We start from the raw sequence: 25218 nt of genomic DNA, 5'->3' as shown, positions 1-25218 counted from the left end.
TTCCTTGATCAGGGAGCACTCGGCACCCGAATCGAAAAAGAATGGAAAGGGCTCACCAAATTGATATAAGATTCCTTTGGGCTCCAACACTGCACAGACGTCCACTCGCTTCTCGTTCATGCTGCTATTCGATGCCGACGTACCCTTCGTGCATGCAGATGCAATGTGACCGACGTTTCCGCATTTAAAGCAAGTCACTCCAGTCCTGTCTCGTCCCGCCAATGGTTTTCCATACAATTGATTTGACTTTGATTGTTCGGCCTTCCTCTTACGGCATTCCAGCATTTTATGTCCGGGATTCCCACAGTAATGGCACTTCATTGGAGTGTGTGCCTTGAACCTCTTCTTATCAGGACCGATCGAATGGTCTGAAGCCGAATACTCGCTTCGCTTGCTGTATGCAAAGGCTTTCAACTGCTGCTGAAGTTCATTTCTATTCGTTATATTGGTGGTGAAAAGTAGACGTTGCAGTCTGGTGTCGATTTGCGACATGTGTGCCAACACGAAAGACACTGCTATTTCTTCCATGTCCATCGACTTCCATTTGGTCATTAATGACGTCACTAGCCGGCTACCGTATGCAGACAAGCACTCGCCTGTTTTCGGCCGTCCGTTGAGGATGTTCAATAAGACAGCGGCCGGTGTCTCAGCGTCATCGTAGCGGTGAATGAACAATTCTTTGAATTGTAGCCAGGTTATGCCAGCAAAGCTGATCTGAGCAAGCCATTGGGAAGCGCTCCCTTCTAATGCTCCGCTCAGTGACATAACCAGTGCGCTGCCCTCCAGAGGATGCTCCGTCAGGATCATATCAGCTGTTTTGACCCATGCGCTGGCATCAACTTTAGCCGCGTCTGGATTGAACTTTGGCAGTCTCATTGTTTTTTCACTTGATGTAGTTGAAGCAGGCTTTTGCATTGTTTTTATAATTTCTATAAATCTTTGGTTTTGTGCTTCAAGTAAAGATCGCCATTCACTGTCACGTTTCTCCTGGGCCTGAGCCGATCCCACTTCTGATGTCGGGGGCAGGAAATCTGGGTGCTCTTCCTCCTGCATTGTAGCACTTGAGCGCAGTGAGTCGCGGCTATGTGTTCTCTCCTTCAATTCTGTGACCAAACTGAAAACTCCTCTTCTCGTTTTCTTCTTTTCGCTTACGCAATACATAACACCGTATTGCATCATCCAATTGCTCTCTTTAGCAATTCCCTTTTGATCCTCCTCTCTCTCAGAGGCATCGTACACACAACCGCGCCACACTCGGCTGAGACGACTCTCTCTCTCGTTCTCAAACCTCGCTCTCAGCAACAATGTGAATAGAAGGAACAACGGATTAATTACTGCGTAGTTTCTGTTCTCCTTTATTGACATAGTTTCTTAACTCTATACATTTCTGTTTACATTTTCATCAGTTTTCATACATCTTCATTATACATCTCCGACACTTATATAAATCTGTAAGTATCAAAAACATAATTTTTCGAGCAGACACTTATTAAATGCAATATTTTTGCTGCATTGCCCGAAAGATAAAATCGTTCTGTGCCATTTCATAAATTGAACAACATTAATATCGCACTCTGCCACAGTTTCACCTGTCCACGTATTTGCTGTCCCCCACCTCACCGCATTGCATAGAAATTCTCGTCTCTTGCTGGAAAACAAATGTGCATCGCAATTTGGTCGTTGTTTACATTACATTGACCCTACCAAAATGTTCAGTTTCCATTGATGAATGTAATACGCTGGCAGCCAAAAGTTTATTTACCGTGCAGACGGGGTAGAATGAATGCCCCAGCCGAAAATTAAACATTTATTGTGTTTAGATTTTGATTGTGTGAATGGGTTTCTGCGTGTGATGACTGTGGTAGGGGAGGCGGAGGTAGGCCAGTGTTGTTACACGGCCAAATGGAATGCCCGGAATCGCCGGTATGAATATTTGACAATAAATAAATATGTTGTCAGTTAATTAGAAATTGCATTGAGCGAAACCATTTTGTTTGGCTTATTAGCGAGACTCTAATTTGATTTCGTTTGATTTGATTTGATTCCGCTTACAATTTATTCAGTTGTGTCTGTCCTACCGTTGATTTGGTCAAATTGTTAGCGCAAATATGGCAGCCTTTCTGCGGTGGAGTTCAACCGAGAACCCATTCGGCCATGTAAATATGGAAGACCCACCCGGACTATGTTGGCTCATTAAGTGCGGATTTTTATAAATTTTCATAGAGTAGAGTATTTACGATTAAGTGTTTATGTACCCGGTACTCGTTGCAAACAATGGGTATATACTATATGGTATTTGTGTAGACGGACGTAAGCGTAAGAAATACGCTTTTCTGATTTAATAACTAAATAAAATATATAGCAAACAGTTTATATCTATAAAAAATCAATGCAATTGGAATATTATTACAATTTGATTTTCTTTTTCTTGATTTTTTCTTTTGAAGATCGATACGACTTTCGACTCCGACTCTTTAGTTCATTAGCTACTGATTTTAGTGGGTATCGTGTAGTCGCAATATCTTGTATGGGGCTCTTATATTGCAGTTTTTTCCCTCTTATCCAGCATGCCACAGAGTTTTTTGTGGTTTACCTTTTGCGTGCGGTTTGAGTGAATTTTTTCGCCCCTCTATCTGCGTACGTGCGCAACAGACCAACGGTATCGGGTGGAGCGCGTTTTTAGCGCTATATTTTTTTTTTTTGCTGGGCTGTGCCACCCCCATCGGAGGACCGATATGCGGCTTGTTACAGCGGCGCAAATGAGAGACGCCCACGCGCCTTTTTAGGGGAACGTGAACTTTGGAGTGGCTATCAACGGGCTGTATCTGCTGTATGGCATGGCCATAACAGTTTCTCACGCTCGAAAATATGGTTTTTGTTGTTCTCATTGTTTGTACTGCTGTTGTTGCTGTTGTTGTTGTTTGGGGATGTTGTAAAGCAAGAGAATTGCCGTTTATGGGCGCCAGAAGGTTCGAATGCTTGACAAAAGCTTGCAAAAAAATGTTCAGGTTGTCGCACTTTTTGGCATGGCGCATGCGCCACACGTTTCGGGCGAGTGTGTCAAGGCAGCGTCGCACCGTAAAAGCCTCAACTGCAAGTGCAATTGGAACTGCAACTGATACGAGTATCCCCCGCCCCCTCTCTAGCCGTCTCTGTCTCACCCGCTCTTATTCTGTGATCTGACTAACTGCCTTTTATGGAAGGGGATTTAGTTGGTGGATTTCATATTTAATGCTCGCTAATTTATAGTAGTCACGCCCCAGATGGGTAGATAGAATCAGATTATGGCATCGCGACTCACGTGTTCCTTGGGACGATTCTCCTACCCTCTCGCACCCACATGTCACTCTCTTCGCTCGCTGGCGCACGTTATATTTGAAATCTCATTGTGTCTTCTCTCTTACGATTCACTCTTACAATATTCTCCCCTTCTCTGCATTCCCTGCGACGCAAATACCGTTCTTTCTTCTATTCCCTTCTGCTGCTGCTCCTTCGTCTTCTGCGTTGTCTCGTTGGTGCCGAGTTTTTTCGCATAACTTTTTCTCGCTGTTGTGTGTGTGTGAGTGTTTATTCAATAATTCGCTTTTGTTGTTGGCTCTGCCGCTGCCTCTCACTCTTTGCGATTATGTGAGCGAGACGTCGACGTCGCGTCGCTGTCGACGTAGCCAGCATTATTGCGTGTCGCTGCCACGGCTCTGCTGATCTGCTCTGCTGCTCCGCTGCCGCCTGCGCCAGTCGCGTTATTTTCTAAGCGGCATGCGGTTGTAATTCTCTTCTAATCACATTGGACTTTTTGCATTGTTCCATTGTTGCTGCGATTACGGTAATAAAAACGCTCTCAAAGCCTCGTAGGTGCGAAAAAGTGAAGTTGTCACGATGACGCCCGCCCACCACATTGCCGCCTTGTAATTGTCGGGTGTGTGTGTGTTTGTGTGAAACCAAATCGATAATAATACGTATTTATAGCGCCTAATCAATCGTGATTGATTAATGTGCCCCCCCTTCCCATCAACCCCCCTTTACATCAAGCGATCGCCTTCGGGCAACCGCCTGCAGATAATGTGTGCGAAAAAGGGTCAGACGACAAGCGGACCAGATAAGAACAGAGCGCGATTCCAAAGTATAAGATGGGCAAAGATGAACGATTAAAAAGATCAGCTCCACTTGGTGCAGAACGAATTCTCTTGTGATACTAGATAGGGATCCTGCTGCAAATTGGACAAAAATAAGCAGATAATAATGAAAATATGGGTAGCTTCGCAGAACTCTTCCTGATCCTGATCCTGTTCCTAGTTGTTCCATTTGATGGATTTCAATATACCTCACTTTACAAATATGCATACACACTTAATGCTCCATTGCCAAATCATATATCGCGTGGGTCTCTACCAGATTTCACGTACAAATAACTACTGGCTACTGTACAAAACCCACTTAGCTTAGGTAAATCCCAGCCGCGTTGTCTCCCATGTTGTTCTGTTATTATAATCATGTGGAGGCCCTTGAGATTACAATTTTAACATACGCAAGCGGACTATGCTGTACCGTTATCTGCACAAATACACACATTCCGCTTGATTATGATTATGGATCCATTCATGGAAGTTCACTTGATTATGGCCTGTTCGGAGGGATCTGCATGAGTGGAACTGGGAGCCAAGTAAGGTGGAAATGGGATTAAAATAAGTAAATTTAGTAATCATGAATACATATTACTTCAATCACGTAACGTGAATTATATCAGGGCGATCGGTGGACGATCGAATGAAAAACTGCAAAAATTCTAAATTTATATGTATAAAAAAAAAAAAAGCAACAATCCATCCCAACAGCCAATGTGTACATGTGTTTCGCATATGTACAGATGTGTATGAGAGTATGTATTATAATTCCCTAACAGCTACAACAAATTAGGCAGCCAAAGCTAAAGCTATCCATCCGCCTGCCTTTGCCTGTATCTCTCTCACTCTTTGCTCTCCCCATCGCCCCATCTCGTATTCTGTATGTGTGTGAGTGATCAAGGCAGTGCCGTCGACGGCGGCCGTTAAAAAAGCAGCGAGCCCTACACGCGCTTGTAAAATTGCCCAAACACACACACACACACACGAGCGTTCTTTTTGAATGTGCCAAAAATAAGGCAGCGACGTTGACTGCGACGCAACTAACGCCAAGTAAAACATGAAAAAAAAGCACTCACACACACACATAAACACATTTTATTTTATTTTTTTTTGCGCTTATGGGTCGTAAAGTTGACCTTCAAACAGCAACATTTGCCGAAAAAAATACGAACAGGCAGCCAACAAAAGCAAAAAGAGACGAACGACATGCCGAAGCTGAACACCACACCAAAAATTGGCCAAAAAAATTGCAAGTTTTAACTTTGGCTGCGCCCATCATACACACACAAACATAGAGAGACATATCGATAGGGGAAGGGGGGAAAGGGTTGTGGGTGAGGTAGCAGTAACGACGATGACGCTATGGTGCATATGTTGTTGTTGATATTCGGCCGCAAACATTTTGCAAAAAGCTCTTTCATGCTACGAATGAATGCTCTCTTTGCTGGCGCTCTTTCTTTTCAATTTGTGTGTTTGCCATTTTCGTTGCTCGCTCACTCTCTCTCTCTCTCTATGTGTATGTGTGTTTGTTTGTGTGTTTTGCGCTGCTGCTACGATCGGTATCAAGGTTTTTGGCAATTTGGTTCGTGTCTGCCGCTTCAGTCGGTTGGTAGGTCGTAGCGGCGTCGTCGTCAAACGCCAGCGTCGTGTCTCTGTTGTTCTGCTGCTGCTGCGTTTGCGTCTCTCTGTCTTCTATACATTGCGCCTTTTTCTAGTTGGACTGCGGCGGCGACGGTTTTTTTTTGCAAATTGCCACTGCCAGCAGTCGCTGCTTCAGCCGCTGCCCGAGATCAGCATACACATATCTACGTATGTACGCTCTCGCGTGCCGTGCCTCTAGTTTTTGCTCAAAATTCACAAATAGCTCTGCCGCTGCCACTGTCGCAGTCGCAGTTGCCGTCAACGTCAGCGCAGCCGTGGCGCGTTTTGCGGCACTCTTAACCTATTTTCTCGCGAACCGAACATTACGAACATGTTGCGCGGCAGATACGCGTCGGACACCGGGTTGCGGTTGCGCGGATTCTAAGCACACACTCACACAAACATACCAACAAACACAACATACACGCACGCACACACACACACACACACTCGGTGCATAACTCCCACGCGCGCGCGAAAAAAACCCAACCACTGGGAAAAACACGGAAAAACAAAAACTTGGATACTTTTCACACCCAAATATACAACAACAAAAAGTTTAATGAAATTTTACATTTCATAAGAAATTGCAGTGCACCCCCACAACCCACCCCCCAAAACTGCTCGACAAAAAAGTGCTGAAACCTGTGCCTTAATATATATATTAAAGCGATCAATGCTGATCGTTGAGAAAAATGTGGTGCCTTCATATAAATAATAGTTGTAAAGTTTTATGTTTAAACTGAGATCCCAGACCGAAGGATAGCCCCCAAAAAATCAAAAGCATAACGGATTAAAGCATTTCCGGAACCAACTGTACTTCGAACACCGACAGAGCAACGCCAAGTAAACCCATCAAATTGGATTACACAGATTTTTGGCTGCTGCAGTCACTCTGGGAAAGGTTAGTATCCGCCGTGCTCAAACGGACATCAAGTATACGACCTGTCTCAACCCAGTCCCGAGTCGCGGGCCTGAATGGGAATGGGAATGTTCATGTGAATGGAATGGAACGGAAGCGGGCACGGGAACGGTGCGGTGCGGTGCGGACAGAATGAAAGCGAAATGAAAGCGAAAGTTCCCTCCCGAGTGTGTGGCGCATTAAGTAATACGTACACACACACATACACACACACACACACAGCACACACGGACGCAGAGATACAGTGTTGCATATAGTATGAACAAGTGCAGATAAGGTTTATTTTTCCTGAGAATTCACAATGTGCATTCCATCCGATTTGGGTCAGTGTCTATGTGGGAGGGTGGCACAACCCTCTAGGGATCGCAATGCTTATCGCCAAAGAAATCCTTAAAATGATTCAAATCCGTGCATCATCGGCAGAATGTTATGTAATCTTAATCTGAAATATTTCAAAATGTTAGATCTGAGAACTGTTCTGTACAATGGAAAATGCAATTATAGTTTTATATGGGAAACAATTGCAAATAATATCTGAACGTGATGGAGCTTGTTTATCTCTGTTTATCTCTAGATAAATAAATAATAAAAATATACTGCCATTAAAAATAAATATATTTACCTGTTCTCTGTTCCTTCGTTCTGCCCTATAAATAAGGTGTGTGCGTGTAAAGAGACCTTCAAGTGTCCTACAATCCAAAATTTCAAATATTTTGACATTTCTTATCGGTGGGAACACAGCTACAGCCCCCCATACCCATGTACGTGCCAACCCTCGGATCACTTACATCAGAGCGGTTGAGCCCTACATACATACACACATACCCTCAGCATTGCCATACAGCCCAACTATCGTATCCGAATGGCCATCTATTATCTATCCACGTATCTGTGTGTACGATGTAAAATAAAGGTATTTGCCGTCCTGGCCTCACCCCCCCCACTGGCACACAATTCAATTTAGCATATCAAGTCATGCGTAAAAGTTATCTCTAAAAATATACACGAAAAATTTTCACACAGTGGAAACACTTACACTAGCTAGTATCTGTGTGTATGTGCATGTGTGTGTGCCAGCGAACGGACGAAAAACCTAAAACATGCGAAAATTATCTATAAATTTAAATTTTTACAATCTGTGCGCGATTATAGCAACAACAAAAAGTGCTACCCAAAAAAAATTATAAAGAAAAAAGCTTTGAGCTGACGTCAAACGGCAACGTCGACGGCGACAGCGACAGCTTTGCTGGCAGCGCCAATTTATTTTACACAATTAAGGGTGTGCACGAACCAGGCAGAACCAGGCAGCGCCAAGGAGTGGAGAGAGAGAGGGAGAGAGTGGCACAAGGAGAGGGCGACGGCGAGTGCGAGAGATCGAGAGAGATATCTGTATGAACATTTGTGTATGGAAGACATGGGCGATCGCTCACACACTCAGAGCTACTCACTCACACACACACGCATACACACTTATAGTCATTACTGTGTGCCAATTTAGATTAAAGGCAAACGAACACGGACCACGCCCCTTCACAGCCCCTGCCCTGCCCGGCCCATTCATCCATTGGTCACATAAAGAAATAAATACAAATTCACGAAAAAAAAAAAACAAAAAAAACCCCTTTAAAGAAAGGTTATCTAGAGGGTGACTATGGGGGCTTTACAAGCCCTAGCCACAAATTCAATTGAATCGATCAACATGGGGGAGGTCAGAATTCATTCTATGTACATTTTTTGTTATATAATCTTGTGTTTAGTTAATTGCTTCAAGCGGGAAGCGAATTTACTAGATTTAAATGTCGTAGAACTTTCCAATCGATTTTTGATTCTGCGGAAAGATCATTTCCCATGATATTTTTCGAACTTAACTTTAGCTGGAAACCTTAAAAAAATTACTTTTAAATAATATATGAATTTGAATTTGAGAAACTTATTCTACTTTATGGGATATCCTTCCTTTTCTCATCACCTAAATCAGTTGGCAATATATTATAAAAATTACCATTTTCCTCAGTAAGTTCTGATAAAGATTTTGACCTGATATAGTGCTATATTCAGTACTTTAATACACGATCAATTCTGTTGAAGATTACATAAATTAGTTCTGTGAATTAGACATCCATTTAAAAGTAATTGCATGTCAGATTCAATTCGAGCATATTGCCAATTTTAATATTAATCATATGCAGTATTTGAGAAGGATTAGACACACCCTTTTCTCGCTTCATTCTCCACACAGCTGACAAATTTCAGTGACACTCCCCTGTTGGTGGGGGTTGGGTGGGTATGGGAGGTAACACGTATAGTATAGAACATACAAATTTGAGGCCTTAAAATAATAAAAGACGACGAAACGAACGAGCCAGAACGCTTCAGAAACACACAGAACAGAGGCACTGCATTGTTGTTACCTTTCTCGCGCCGTGTTGTGGTTATTTATTTATTTATATATTTATGCAATATTTTTATTATACATTTTTTTGTGTGATTTTTGTGGATTTTTTCCTGCTGATGCGAAAGAGGCAGCCAAAATATTTTTTCTGTGCGAGCTTTGTTCGGCACCAACTGTGCAAATATTGGCCGCCACACACTTTGCCATTGTAGTATAAGATCCACACTCGTGCATATTGTGGTATAAGAGTGGTTGAGTGTGTGCACATAAGTGCGGTGATGGGGTGGAGGGAATAACCCTATTGGGTTATGCCGCTGTCTGTGGCACGCATATAAGCCTAGACACAGGCCCCCAGTCCCCCGTCCGAATCTTCCCGCTCTCTGCTTAGAGAGAGAGAGAGGGAGAAATGATGATCTGTCGCGCTGTCTCTGCTACTGCTATTGCCTCTGTGAGTCCTAGAGATAGGCATTATGGATCCGTCGTAACTTATTTCGTGAGATATTATTATAATAAATACTTAATATTAATATTACTTATACTTATATTTGCCCGTGTTGCTCCGTGCCTAAAAGCCCACCCTCACGCTGCCATCTCTAGTGTGAGTCTGTGTGTGTGTGTGCCCATTACGCTTCATTTCGCTGCTGCTGCTGCGCTGCCTTTGCCTTCCTTTTTTGTTTGTTGTTGTCGTTGTTGCTCCCTTAGCCAATTCTGCTCGTTCTTTTTGTTGTTGCAGTTTATTTTCGTGTGTTATAAATAAATTTGAGGACTGACAGAGGGACATAGAGAGAGAGCGGGTGAAGGAAAAAAGCTTTAAATTGTGTTGGTCCATTGGACTTCTACTCTACCTACCTACATCCCCACACATTCATATCCCCATGGATATGGGGGCCGGGACCGGGGCCCCGCCGCACCTTGAACAGATCGGAAGACACGCCAAATGCGAATACCTCCCAAGTATTTGCAAACAAAAACATAAATTATTTTGTTTGCCACGAATGGATTGCATATTTATAATTCGTACGCATCGAGATCTCCCATCTCTGTTCATCTTGCGGTCTATTTATAACTATTGTTTTTGGGGCGTGTTTTGTTGGTCAAGTTTAATATTAGAACTCTCTGGCAGTGGGAAATGTTTTTGTTTTGATCGGTTAGCTCGTGGGAAAGTAATCATTGTCATGACCTTTAATAGTTCACACAGAATAAGAAAGAGTCTCAAAAGGGTTGGACAGATGGAATGCCACTAAAGATAGATAAAGATAGATATACCTAGAGCTGTTAGAGAAGCCTTTTACTATGGATTGCATTCGCATTTAAGGGAATTTCCCTTTGCCTTCCACCTGGTATTTCCAATTGGCTGCAAACCACGTTCACATGTTGCTCAATTGCTTGATGTTTGCTGTTTTTATTTTTGCATGAATTAGGGCCACATGTCGGTGATCGACGTTGCCACCGCTGTTTGTGTTGCTGTTGCTGCTGCCTGCCACCGACGCTGAGGCAGCTTTGGTCTGCCCACGCGGAGGCGCGAGCGATTTGTCAGCCGGCAAAAGTTTCGTTGCTCATGTGCCGCCTGAGGTTGCTTTTGGCAGGGTTTAAGTGGGCCCACACGCACACACACACACACACACACACACACAAACACACACATCTGTATACGTATAGAGGCGATACATATATATATATGTATATAGAAAGATATATACGCCCTCGCTGACTATTTGTTTTGTCATGTTGTTTGCGTGTACTTAGTGCTATCCAAGTTGTTGTCGCTGCTCTCTCGCAGACAATTTCTAAGTGTGTTCGTCGAATTTGGGTCAGTCAGCGAAAACGCCGAGCAGCGTTCCCCTGCTGCCACCGCGCAGCCACCGCTACCTTCCTCCACCACCAGTCATCAGCCACCAAGCCACCAAGCCACCAGGCCACCATTCCACCATCCACCAGAGTGTCATTGTAATTGCAAATATCCAAAGCAAAGGCGGCGGGAACGGTACGGTACGGTGCGGAGGACTGACATGCATTTCGGCTGCCCACGCCAAACAAATGTCAGAATTTGTGCATCATCTTTACTGAATGTTTCTGCATTCTGCATATACTCGCACCCCGTACGGGTATCAAGGGGAAATTAGCGAATTTAATTGCCTAAAAAGTGTCTGGCACAGAGCCTCAGACACTTGACGTAATTGGCTAGGCCAGGACAGGACAGGCCAAGTGCCTGCGCGTTCTTGTAATTCTTTGCCTTGCCAACAGATTTCCTTTTTGTTTTGCATTGGGAAATTGCAAAATGAAATGAATTTTAAATTCGTTTTAATTATTTCGATAAATGCAATTTTCATACCGATGCCGAGCCGATGCCCCCGCTGCCTCTGCCACTGCCACTGCTTCGCGGTGTGTTAATTGAGTTGCGTTTGCTGTGCCGTGCACCACGTGACGTATGCGCAATAATATATTAAGCATACGCCTCGTTTAATTTAGCCAGCACGACCCAATGACAAGCTCTTCGTTTAGCAGCCAATAAAATGTCGTTGACTAAAGGAAAACCAACCCCCTGATTGCTCTGAGGTGAGGTGAGGTGAGCCCTAATGGCAAGGAAAAAACAAGTGCCTTTTGGGAAGCGACAGCAGCTGCAAGATCGGGCACTCCAATCGAATCTCGAGTACGGCCCACGGCATGGCATTTCACAATGGAAGACGACAGACAGCTCCTCCGAGATGGTTGGAAAGCTTCAACGCGAAGCCAAGCCAAGCCACTCGAGAGCGAGCACTCGATCGAGAGGCTGCGGCTGCGGCTACCCCTTGGCCAGATTCCAGATTATGGCTCTAGGGCACCCACAAACAATAACCAGCGCGCAACTGTAATTATTACAGAAAGAGAGTGAGAGAGAAAGGATGACATCATCATGACCTAACGGCTAACGACGAGCAGTGATTCGAATCCGCCTGCCCCCAACTCAGATCATAATTCAGGCTGGCCCCCTAAACACAGTCGCGACTCGCGAGCAGTCGGCTAATTTCATTTGTCGCTCATTTTACACAATTTCGCACTTCTCGGCCGCCCACACGCGCCACGACACAGATTCGCACTAATGTCTCTCTCCCCCTCTCTGTCTCTCTCTCTCTCTCTCTCTATGCATGAGGATGCAGCAGAGATGCAGCGCCTGCATGCAACAGTTAGTGTGCATCTGCGTGTGGGCGTTCTATTCCTGGCCACGCACTGCCAGGCACATTTGTATCTGACAAAATGTAAAATGTATCTTTTGGTGGCCTGGCCTGCAATGGCCTCCTCGCTGCTGCTGCTGCTGCTGCCTGCCTGCACTCTTAATAATGCATTCCACTAAAAATATCTCTCAATGAGCGACAACTTAAATTATTATCTCTTGGCCGCCGCTTGTCTCCTTTGCCCCATGTAAATGCCATGGAAATTTCCATTTTATTTTGCACCCAGTACACCAAAATGCAGTGACACAAAACAAATGGCGTAACATGAAATTTATTATGGAAAAAAAAAAAGAATTCTTTGCAAATTATAATATTTATAGAATTATTTATTTATTCCCTTTCAAGTGTCCTTTCTCTTCTTACTGCTTTGGGCAGGAGACAACTCAGTCTCTAGCCCTTTAAATTCATATTATTCATAACAATAGCCGATAATTTTCTGTGTTAGAAATAAGATTGTAACGCGGAGAGTTGTCCATTTTTTTTTGCTGACAGTCTCGGCCATAAAACTGCCAAAACAATAGGCAAGCTCTGTGCTGGTTCCCTTCAAGACCTGTCATAAATTTTGTAACAGAAACGTGTTCTGGAATAACTGGAAAGGCCCAAGTGGGTCTGGCCGAATGTAAACCAGAGGGCAGAGAGGGTTGAATCTAAAACCTGTAAGACCCATTAGCCTAATATCGCACACACCCAAACCGCCCCCACATGCTCGTACTCGTATTAGTATCTGGCATCGTGACCCACTTGCGGCTGTGGGCCATTGGCTCTTTCTGCCCAGCAGCAGCAGCAGCAGCAACCACCTCCTACATTTGACCTTGCTCAACATACGAATTTATTTATTTTTCGCGGTCTGGCCAAGCCCCAAGCCCCCAAGCCAAAGGCTAAATGGAGTTTTTGGCCTCTATTTACAGGCCGGGCTTAATCAATCAAATCATGATCAGTTCAAGCAGCAGTATCTCTATCTATGTGTGTGTGTTTGTGTGTGTGTGTGTGTATCTGTATCTGTAACGCTTGACCTTCATCTTTTACAAGCTGCTTTTGAGGCTGGCCAAACCTTTTGCAAATGCTGCTTTGCTTTGCTTTCGGCTGATTCACGATGGCGCTGGCAGTCGCAGTAGTATCTATGAAGTTGTTTTGTTCAACGTTGACTCTGAGGCATTTTGCACATTTGACCATTGAGTCAAGGTGAACCGCGAATCGGGGCGCTAATCTTGATCTCGTTTGCCTTCTGCATATACATATGCACGTGTAAGTGTGTTCAGTCTGTGTCTGTGTGCATGAATAAATTAATAAATTCAAATTATTCATTTGGTTATCGGTATAAACGCATCTTTGTGCGATTTCCAGCATTGATTTATGTCCCCCACCCCCACCACCCCTTCGCACCCTGAAGGGCAGCCGCAAAACGAAAGCAATTTTCGATCTGCTCTGAGGCCCAAAATTGTATCCGACAGATACCAGCAGCGCGTCGTAATGACCATGTGGGCGCTGCCCGCCTCATTCAGCGTTCGTTGAACCCCGACGGCAAACGGTAAATTTACAGCGCGGTGCGGAGACCGGAGACAACCTACGCCAACATGTAAAGTTCTAACTCAAAAGATAAACAGCAGCAGCAGCGGCGGCGGAGCGAGAATTGGAAACCGAACGAACGAACCAACGAACCTCAAAACGTCAACAAACTACTTTGTATTTATAATTATTATCGCTGTTCCCCGTGATGCCCCCAGCACCAGTACACTCTTCCACCCCCCTCCACCTCGCTGCCCCGCTGCCCAGGCCAGCACTCTCAAGTGCTCGTGTATCTCTCAGTTACAGATACAAACACACACGCACACACGCACACCGTCATACTTTTGCGGCTTTGCTCAAACTATTTAGAACGTGTAAATTGAAAAACTACGAGTACAGCGGTGGGGGGGAGGATGGAACGGAATGGACACGCTCTTACAGCGGAACATAACAGCTGAGTGGCGCTGACAGCGCTGCGGCATCGCTGCCTCGGACGATAAGGCGCCACTAACTGAAAGTTGAAGGCCATTACTGATACGCCCCGTGGGCTGCTCTCGCTCTCAGGGTGTATCTGTGTGTGTAACTTTATGTGTGTATCTGTGGTGTGGCTGTTGTATGACTGGCAGTTAGCGTTGATTATCTAAGTATGCTGTTGACGCGTGACAAAATGTTTTTCTTTTTATTTCCCCCTGCCTCATGCCTTATCTTTATCTTTATCTTTATCTGCCGCTGGATCTGCAGCTTGATATTGATTCGCGGCGTTACAGCAGCGCCGAGACACGTCCCGGACAGTGGCAGAGAGACAACGGTTGAGCGGCATTTAACATATTGCGCAATTTGCTGATCGCCTCCCCTCAACCTGCAACACCCACCCAGGCTCCTCTCCCTCTCTCTCATTCTCTTTCCCTCTGGCTGATAAGCGCGTAAATATTTTTAAACAATTTACGTAAGCAGCAGCGACGCCTGCAGCGACGCACGCAGCGACGCCAGCGTCAGGCGCTACCGTTGTACAAAACGAAAGTAAAAGTTCTCATTAATTAAACAAAAGCATCAGCAGCAGCAGCAACAGCAGCAACAACAAACATTTGTTTGCTTTTATTGCAAATTTGCATTGAAAGCGCAAGTGAAAATAAAAACTGCAATCGCATGCGACGTTGACGTTGACGCTGTCGTTGTTGCTGACAGCGACTGCAAGCACACAGAGTGAGCGAAAGAGAGATAGGTAGAGAGAGAGGGGGGAAAAAAGTATCTAAAAAATGCTTGGCTTCTTGTTTTTTTTTTCTGTCGCTGTTGGCGCCGGCGTTGGCCAACTTGCGATCTTTTTTGTTACTTATTTCCCCCCTTTTTTTTGTATGCCAAAAGTAAAGTAATTAAAGCAAAAAAGTTCAGATAGGGCGGGGGGGGAAAGAATGACAGCCAGAACTGGGGCTCGGGTCTGTACACGTAGTGCGAGTATGTGATGTATTTAGGGAATATTTATTTGTCTTTATGGGTCGGTTCGGTTAACGATCATGCGGCTATAATTTTAATCATAAAGCGTATGATAAGTAATAACTATAAAGGAACGAATTATATAAAAATTATATAATTTATGCCATCCCTTTTTCATTATCACGAACATCCTGTCCAAAGGGGGAACTCTACGATAAAAATCATGTTTTATATTTATTGCTAACTTCGTGAGTCATTGCTTGTCAATTTGTTTAATCATCCAGATATGTAGATATGTAGCTTTCGTATTTCCCAGACCTATTTTTACTGAAATTTACAACCAATTTATGATGTCATCGTATATTATTTGTTATCAAACGTTGCCCAAATAGAAAAAAATACGCCACGACTATCTATAATCTAAGAATTTATGCTACAGTTTACCTGCTCGCTGCCTGCGAGATCTATCTTTACAGCATTTCACACAAGATTCATTATTATATGTGCTAATGAGAGGGAACCTCAAACTTAGGCAGCAATTAAACGCAAACAAATCGTTTACCAATCCAAATGGACCGATAAACGGCACGTGTATGGTTAATGTATGGATAGGTGGGGCCCTGGAAAACATAGTGGAAAATCTATGCAGAATAATTTCAAAATTAAATGCACAACACAATTTGACTTGCGAAATTCCTGAATAGATTTACATACATACTCGTACGAGTGTATACATGTACATACATACATATATGGATGTATAGATATATGCAAAAATATTTGGCAAACGAATTGTACTACCAAATGAAAATGATTCGCAATTTGTTTCCACACACAATCTGAAAACATTTACAAGAGCAGAACAGCAAAGTGGAAGGGAGAGAGCCCCAAGAACGGTCGAATTTATTGTAGGTATATTTCTGTAGGTATATTATTTATTGTAGGTAGTATATTTCGACAATGGGGTATCCGCTATTTTTTAATTTTGGCGTAGATAATGATCATGTGATTGAAATGAATTTAGGTATATAATATAACATAATTATATATATAATTATTTACAGAAAATGTAGAATATTCGGCAGCCTATAAGAATCTAAAATATTATAATTTACCCAGAAATATGGTTGAAGTTACAGAAATCTATACGAATGCAGTCATACCCAATTGCCCGGCGATTAGCGAGTGCACAAATAATAAATACTATATGCAAGAGATTTGTGCGAATGAAAATGAAAGTTTAGTTTGCTGATGTAGCTAATGTTTTTGTGTGTGTGTGCGTTTTTTTTTTCGTTGCTTCTAAACACAACACACAAACAAAGAACGTAATCGGTGGCTGTGGCTGGGTGGAGGGCATGAGCTACGGCGGGGTGGGGGCAGCGTGCCAATAAAAAATGCTTACGACAGCGCAGAGGCCCCCCACACACACGTACACAGACGCACGCACACGCAAAAGCACACCCGCTATAGCTGTAGCTGTAGTTGTAGTTGTAGCTGTAGCTGTAATTATTATTATTGTTATGCTCGCACTCGCTCACTCACTCGATCTAATCGCTCTGCGACGCCGGCAAAAGCTCTCCCACGCCAAAGCTCTCTCTCTCTCTCTCTCTTTCGCTTTCGTGCTCTTGTTATGATTGCATTGTTTACTCTCTGCCGATGGACGGATTGTAAAGAAAAGCAAAAGTGCTTCTTATCAAATCAGGTTGGTTCCCTTCAGCTGCTGCCAGCACAACACCCCCCGCCAACGAGCTGACGTTTCCCATTGGAACTTTGCCCGCAGACCGTTAAGATTAGGGATAGATTCCAGGGAATTGTAAAAGAGAAACAACAACAAGCACCACCGCACACAGAAAGCGTTCGTTCTATTTTGGGTGTACCGTGTAAAGCACGTAGGCGCGAGGGCAGCTTAAACAGTTCTGCAATGAATTTGTTTTATATTCTCGCCACATGGGAAATGCATTTTCGACTATGAGCTTCGACTTTCTTCCCGTGCAGCGGAGCGGAGCGTAGGGCTCAATAAATATCCCGTAGATAAGACCGAACGGCCATTAATTATGCTTGACCACCCGACCGCCCGCTCCACGCCCCGCGCCGCACTGCTCCTCAGTTTTGGGTTACAACTAAATTTGCATGGATTGCTTGTCTATTTGGCTGAGTAATTAACAGTTAGCCAGCAGCAAAACATGGCGGCAACAAATGGCAATTAACACTCCACACACACCACACACACTGCCATACGCACACACTGCCACACGCAAGTCTGGCCCCACACAAGTGTGCAGTGTGCGGGCTGGGCTGTGTTGGGTGGGTGGGGTGGTGGTACGTGCGGTCCGTGTTATCGGCAAACGGAAATGCAATAAATAATTGAGAACAGCATCCAGCAATTGTAATGAACAATTGTGCTTAATGACAAATTATCATTGGCATTTCTTGTTACACACCCACACAATCGAAATCGGCATCTCGGAGGGGCAGTCTGGGCGATTGATAGTGATAACACGATAACAGTTTAAGAAGTAAATTGCTTCCGTTTCCGTTACCTAATAGTTGCTACCACAATCAATGCTCCCTCTTCTACAATATTAACTGATAAATAACTTAATTAAGTCACTAATTAATCGATGCCGGTTGAAACCAGACCGAACTGTGTGTTTAGCACCTATCAGCAATCGCACTTGTATACTCGTATCTGTTGGAATTTCCATACTCATACCGAAACATTTATCAACACTTGCAGGTACAACACTGACCAAGGAGCGATGGACCAGCAATTCTGCTTACGCTGGAACAATCATCCCACAAATCTGACCGGCGTCCTCACATCCCTGCTGCAGCGTGAGGCGCTCTGCGATGTCACGCTCGCCTGCGAGGGCGAAACAGTCAAGGTAGCCTGCAAATTCTGCACAATTAACCCTCGGATGATGATCAATAACGAAAGTATTTGCTCTCTCTCTCTGTTTTTTGCAGGCCCATCAGACCATACTGTCCGCCTGCAGTCCATATTTCGAGACGATCTTCCTACAGAATCAACATCCACATCCCATCATCTACTTGAAAGATGTCAGATACTCAGAGATGCGATCTCTGCTCGACTTCATGTACAAGGGCGAGGTCAATGTGGGCCAGAGCTCGCTGCCCATGTTTCTCAAGACGGCCGAGAGCCTGCAGGTGGGTTCAAAACAAACGAAAGGAAATGCCACATTTAATGGAGAATTTAATTGGATGGCAAGACTTGCTCTACCGTTAATACAAATTATCCACTTAATGCTCGCCGCGATGACTGTACTTCCTGCCGCATTGCAATGGCCTGAATAAAAAATTAATATTACAATATCTACCTTTTGCATCGCTTCAGGTGCGCGGTCTCACAGATAACAACAATCTGAACTATCGATCCGACTGCGACAAGCTGCGCGACTCCGCCGCCAGCTCCCCCACCGGCCGCGGACCCTCCTCCAGCTATGGCGGTGGCCTAGGGGTGGGTGATGGGGTGCGAGACTCACGTGACTCCCTGCGCTCCCGATGTGAACGCGACCTGCGCGACGAGCTGTCGCAGCGCAGCAGCAGCGTTAATGCAGCCGCCGCGGCTTTGGGCCTGACGACGCCCAGCGCCGGCGAACGATCTCCCAGCGTGGGCAGCGCCAGTGCGGCAGCGGCGGCCGCGGTGGCTGCTGCTGTGGCAGCCGCTGCCGCCAATCGCAGTGCCAGCGCCGATGCACTCAACAGTCGTGGTGATGCGTGCAGCGATCGTGGCAGCGAGCGGGGCACTCTCGAGCGGGCCGACAGTCGTGATGAGTTGCTGCAGCTCGACTACAGCACCAAGGACAACAACAACAGCAACATCAGCAACACCAGCAACAATAACAACAACAACAACAATAGCAGCAGCAACAACAACAATCGGGAGCGAGAACGAGAACGGGAACGGGAGCGGGACAGCAGCAGGGACCGCGAGAGGGAGCTCTCCACGACGCCGGTGGACCAGCTGAGTAGTAGTAAGCGCAGACGTAAGAACTCATCATCCAACTGTGATAACTCGCTGTCCTCGAGCCACCATGCGATCGCGGCCCATGCCCAGGACAGGCATTACCCGCAGGACTCTCAGGTGAGCAATCAGTCGATTCGTATGCTCTTAGCGTTCCTTTCGGGGAGTAGATACATAGCTACATATATCCAGCAGAGAACTATGATAGCATCAAGCTAATATCGCTTACAGCCAGCCACATAATCCTCCTCGCATAATTACTGGACTCGTAATTAAATTGTTTGACTCTTTTTTCTGCGCTTCAAACTAAACAATTGCGAGTTCCGGCGTTCAGAATTTCCGCAATTTAAAGTTTATGCTTTTTTTCTGTTCGGGAATTTTAATTGTCTGACAATTAAATTTAATTTGAAATTATCTCACATCAAATCAGGCGTCAAATATTTTATTAGTGACAGGACAATGAAGTTATTAAAATGTTATTTCTGCTTTGGTATTTTTTATACAAATTCTTTCAATTAAATTGTTGCACTTTCCTGAATTTTACAATTGATTTTTGCGGCCTTTTTTTATACGATTTCCCTTTTTTAAATGATTTAAGTTAATTTACAATAAATAAAATTATATTTGTCTTATTTTAAATCAATTTTTCGAATATAGCGATTTTTATTCCTTCTTTTTTTTAATAATTACCATAATAAAACGGCCAATATTTAATGCTGTTTATCTACGGGGCATAATCAAAAGTCAGGTGCTCAAAGAAGTTTGTCCGATACGTCTTTCATTCGTTTCACGAATTCCGAACTTAATATATTATTTTGTATTGTATTATTGCTCTACTCATATCTGGTGGCTGTCATATGTATAATCCGATTACAAAGGGATTTCTTAGTAGAAATATTTCTATAAAAATGCCACTCAAAGAAGCAACGATTCCGAGATCGATTGCCATATTGAATGCGAATACGATTAGCAGCATAATAATAATATAATATAATATTCCATGGGTATTCCATGTTTCGAACCACCCCACCACGCTGGCCTCCGTCACTTATTGCCGTTGGCTTTGCCAAACTTTGCTTATCAGGCTGTGGCGTTGGCGGCGGGGGGTTGGCTGCAGGCAGGCAAACAAACAACAAACACTATCCACATTTTCGGGTATCTGTGGCATTTACGATACGCTACGCTACCTCGCGCCTCACATGACTGTGCCCTCCCCCTGGCGTGTGTGTTTATGTGTGTGTATGTGTGTGTGGGTCTACCCATCCATAGGGTGTGCTCTCTGGCTGTGCTGCTATCAGCTGTGGCCAGTGATCTACGATCAAATAATATTGCTTGCGTGTGTGTGTGTGTGGTGGGCCTGCTATTTCTGTCGCTGTTATCAGCTAGTGAAAATTTTTGTGGTCTCGGCACGTGCCGCTCTCTCCTTTGTGGGCACACGTGCAAATTGTTGTTATCATAGCTATACCCTGTCAGAGAGAGTATGCTGGGCATGAATAGAAGAAAGAAAAGAGGGAACTGGTTGGCTATACATAGAAGCTTCTCGCCATTTTGCTGATGGATTTCTTTTTCTTTTTTCCAGGGCAACTTCAAGTCGAGCCCCGTGCCCAAGACAGGCGGCAGCACATCAGAGTCGGAGGATGCGGGCGGCCGTCACGATTCGCCGCTCTCAATGACCACCGGCGGCCACTTGGGCGGCGGTGGGGGCAATGTGGGCGCGGCCAGTGCCCTGAGCGGTCTCAGCCAGTCGCTGAGCATCAAACAGGAGCTGATGGACGCCCAGCAGCAGCAGCAGCATCGGGAGCATCATGTGGGCCTGCCGCCCGACTACTTGCCGGTAAGTGCCCCAATCTGGGGGCAGTCCATCAATCAGTCTAAGAACCTCTTGCGCTCTGATTGATCGTAATTCAATGATCGTTGTTTTGTTTTGTTTTGTTTTGCTGCATTAGTTTGTTAAGGTTTTTTCTTTTTTTGAACCGATTCGGTGGTTCGATGGTTCCCAGCTAATGATACAGTACAGAACATTCTTGTAAAGCTTTTTTGACCATCTAACTGTAAGCCAAGCCAATTGCAAAATGCTGCCCAAAGCAGCCAAAGCCAAAGCGCTGCTGCTGCTGCCCAAATTTGTGTATATTTTGTTTAAGAAAAATCAAAAAGAAAACGAAAAAAGTCGCGAAAGCAAAGAAAAGAAAAGCAGAGTCAGAACAGAACGAAGGATTGGATTGGTTGTTTTTGTCGTAGAGAAATAAAAAGAAAAAAAGAAACGTTTTTTGCATTTTCCAAAATTCGAAACGGAATATCGGGCCAACAAAGAAAAGAAAAAATCTCAACAATGCTACCGTCTAAAAAATGAAAACTAATCTCAAGCGAAAAAAAAATGAAAAGAAAAAGACGCCGCAAAAGAACAGAAAATCCTTCCTTCTATCAGAACAATTTTCTCAAGCTGATTTCCCCCGGCGTACATGTAGGTGAAAAAGAGCGAGGCGTATTTAGGCAGCAAGTCCTCCGTGCACCAGATGCTCCTCCACCAGGCTGTGGAGGCGCAGCTGAAGAGCCTGCAGCAGCACTACCAGCAGGAGAGCCTCGACTCCACCGTGCAGCGGCTGCTTCAGCAGCAGCAGCAGCAACAAAAGCAGGATCAGCACCAGAAGCTGCAGCAGAAGCATCAACAGCACCACCAGCAGAGGAAACACTTACTGCCGCCATCCCTTTCGGGCGTAGTGGCGGGGGCGGCGGCGTCGGTGTCGACAGGAAGCTCCCGCAAGAGCGGACGCTTCCGCTCCAACTGGCTGTACCAGTTCGAGTGGCTGCAGTACGACGAGCGGGCCAACACCATGTTCTGCAAGCACTGCCGCAAATGGAGCCCCGAGCTGGCCGACATTCGCACCAGCTTCGTGGAGGGCAACTCCAACTTTCGGCTGGAGATCGTGAACCATCACAACAAGTGCAAGTCGCATCGGCTGTGCTACGAGCGGGAGCTCCAGGAGCTGCAGCAGCAGCAGCTGTCGACAGCGCCCGACATCATCACCATCAATGTGGGCAAGGATGGCCCTTAGCCACAGGCCGGATGGGGCCACCACCCACCACCCACACACCGCTCAGGATTAGCCTTAGGCCGTAGACTAGACTCTGTTTTTGCGTAACGTAAATCTAGGCTAAGCATTGAAATTATTTGGAAGCATCGAAAGCTTTGGCAGCATTTTGCAATTGGGTCAAATAAAAATCAGAACTTTATTACAATTCTCCCCCTCTTTCTCTCTCTCTCTCTATTTCTGATCTCTCTCTCTGTCTCTCCTCTGTCTATCCTTGCCTCTGTTTGTGTGTTGCATGCAGAGCGGGGCTCTGAAGCTGCACGCGGAGGATATGTCAACGCTGCTGTCGCAGCACGCTCTGCAGGCCGCGGACGGGCGCGAAGATCACAACGACGCCAAACAGATGCAGCTCGATCAGACGGACAACATTGACGGTGAGTACTGACCCAAAGATCAAAGACCATTGCCATATAGCCAGAACCAAGCTAGCACAATTACAACTACAAAAAAACCAAAAAAAAAAACCCACACAAGATCTTCTTCTCTCTGAGCTTTTAAACCCTAACGCACTCGAAATCGAAACCAAAAAGTATATATATCTTCCCTCTATATATATAGTATATATATATTTATATGTATACATATATCTATTGCGTATATTGCGTATGAAATTTGTAATTAGCTTTTGGTTGACAACATATACATACACATGCATATATATTTTCCGTTTTGTTGAAACGTTAGACTCAAAAGCAATGCGAGAAAAACAAAACAAAAACTAAAAAAAAAAAGGAAAGCGGAAGACAAACTGTAATAAAAAAATTGTAGAAAATTTCGTAGCTTAATTTCCGTTCCTCCATCCACTCTACCCCCATAACTATCTTCTAACCAAAAAAACTGAGCAAACTATTCTAATTTAATTAAGTAGAGTAATACCCCCCAACCCCCAAAAAGAGACCACACCCCCCAAGCCCATGTAAAAGGAAGTACATGTATGTATATAATGGAGAGGAGAGGGTTTATATGTATCTATCCAAGAGCCTTCTATGCTCAGCTTAACCCAACTAAGGCCTATCCTCGACACTCTATACATGTAGTTCCCCAGAATGTTACCTGCATGCATGTATCTCTCTCTCTCTCTCTCCCTCTCCCTGTTTATCCCATACCCTGAGACAAGTATTTATCCGTTTGAATTCAACTTCTTTTTGTTATGCTTTGTAAGTACAGAAACCCCCCTACACTGTATGTATTTATCCCTCCCCCATAGTAAAACATTTATTTGATACTTATCCTTTTGCCTTAAACGTAGCCTATTCGTATTACTATGTTCTGAATGAATAGAATCCTAGAAAGGAGTACGACCCAAAGTGCTAGCTAGAGCAACAGATCAACACCTCTCCTACCAGAATATCTCTCTATACTCGTACATCCATATATATTATATATTCTTAATATATTATTTCGTTGTTTGTCGTATCGTATGGTATTTCTATATATATTTGATATTGATATCTATATTACTTATATATATATTGTATAAATAGCTTTTACGATGAGCAGAGACTTGATCGTAATTACGATTTAGTTTTTGCTGCATGTTTGCCGCATGTTGCATGTTTTAAGACGCCTAGACCTAGACATAGACGCCCACACACACACACACACAACACACACCCATACACCATATATCTACCACACACACACACACACCCACACATACAATTATCGTTTATGTATCGATTTATTTTAATTTTATACGTATAATTTTTAACTTATCAACTGATTTGCCATCTTCATTCCGCCGCCGCTGCTATCATATTTTAGTCCTAAGTCAGTTCCAGCATTTTCCGTACTTTAATCGGAAGTTTTCCCCCAATTAGTTTTTAGTCGAAAAATGCCTCCGTTATGCCATCCAACCTACCCCAAAACCCCAACCGATCCAATCCAAATGAAACATTTCAGTTCAGTTTAATAGATCCAATTGGCGCACACCACAACCACAACAACATCAAGCAAAAACCCACAGAAAAAAAATTAAACAAACACCTATAAATAATAACGAATAATCAAACAATATAAAAAACATAAAACCAAAATTTCAAATTCAATTTAATTTCACGTAGAAGTTGCCGCGCTTTCTGTTCCACGTTCCATTCAGTTATCGATCATTTATCCGAATTCTTTTCACGCTTCATTTTGAAACTCTTACAAAAAACCAACAGCAAAAAGAAAGTAAATCGAAAACAAAACATAGAACATACATATTTAACCAAAACATTTATCCAAATCCCTACAAAATTTTTCCGAATCTCTTTTCGTCTTTAATGTTGCAACTTATTGTCTAAGAAATGAAAACGAAACCAAAAGCAAGCAAACCTTATCGATAGCATTTCAGTGTTGGTCAACACAGCAAAATATTATGAATACGCCTAGAACAAAAAAAAGCTTCCAAATCGATGTCGTTCTTTTATTTTTAGTTTATATTTTGTTACCTCTATACACACCAACACACACACACACCGAAGACACTTGAGCACACACACACACACACAGATACAGACAATGTACTTTCTCTTCCTTTTGAATATTTCTACTAACATTTGTTGCATTTATGATTCGATGTGAAGATCAGTTGAAAATGTTTTTTTTTTTTTTGTCACACTGTTTGTAACGAGATAACTGTAACTCTGACTGTCTGTTTGTGCCAATTGGTATTTTCCAAGCTAACTAAGTGTATTCCAATATTCTTTCTTTTGCCTACTCTCTCTATCTCTCCCTCTCTGTCACTCTCTCTCTCTCTCTCGTCTATGTTTAACTGTGTCTGTGTTTGAGAGTGTTTTGTGCTTGTTTGATCGCATCTCTGTCTGTGTGTGTGTGTGTGTGTGTCTGTGTCTGTGTTGTGCCCCCAAAGATCGCACAAGAACGCCAGCGAGAGAGCAGCAGTCGAACGTAACGGTAAAGTGTAAAGGAGAGAGAAAC

The 25218-nt window shown here is 44.0% G+C and overlaps 1 protein-coding gene across 4 annotated transcripts in view; it reads left to right on the top strand.

Moving 5' to 3' along the window:
* The window catches only part of LOC111066930 (sex determination protein fruitless), a 77247-nt gene that overhangs the window by 39256 nt on the left and 12773 nt on the right, over nucleotides 1-25218 (top strand). For 3 of the 4 annotated variants that reach the window (XM_041591672.1, XM_041591671.1, XM_022355883.2), the window contains exons 2-6: nucleotides 17963-18110; nucleotides 18193-18393; nucleotides 18581-19330; nucleotides 20790-21044; nucleotides 22541-22673. In XM_041591672.1, coding sequence (XP_041447606.1) covers nucleotides 17985-18110; nucleotides 18193-18393; nucleotides 18581-19330; nucleotides 20790-21044; nucleotides 22541-22673 — 1465 coding nt within the window. In that variant the 5' untranslated portion in view covers nucleotides 17963-17984. Of the gene's footprint in view, nucleotides 1-17962; nucleotides 18111-18192; nucleotides 18394-18580; nucleotides 19331-20789; nucleotides 21045-21675; nucleotides 22520-22540; nucleotides 22674-25218 lie in introns of those variants that run through there. The other variant, XM_041591673.1, reaches the window with a different exon arrangement.

This window comes from Drosophila obscura, unplaced genomic scaffold (genome assembly GCF_018151105.1).
Source record: "Drosophila obscura isolate BZ-5 IFL unplaced genomic scaffold, ASM1815110v1 contig_150, whole genome shotgun sequence".
Classification (NCBI taxonomy): Eukaryota; Metazoa; Arthropoda; class Insecta; order Diptera; family Drosophilidae; genus Drosophila; species Drosophila obscura.
Note: the sequence above shows the minus strand (reverse complement) of the source record. Positions and strands in the feature narration are given on the sequence as shown.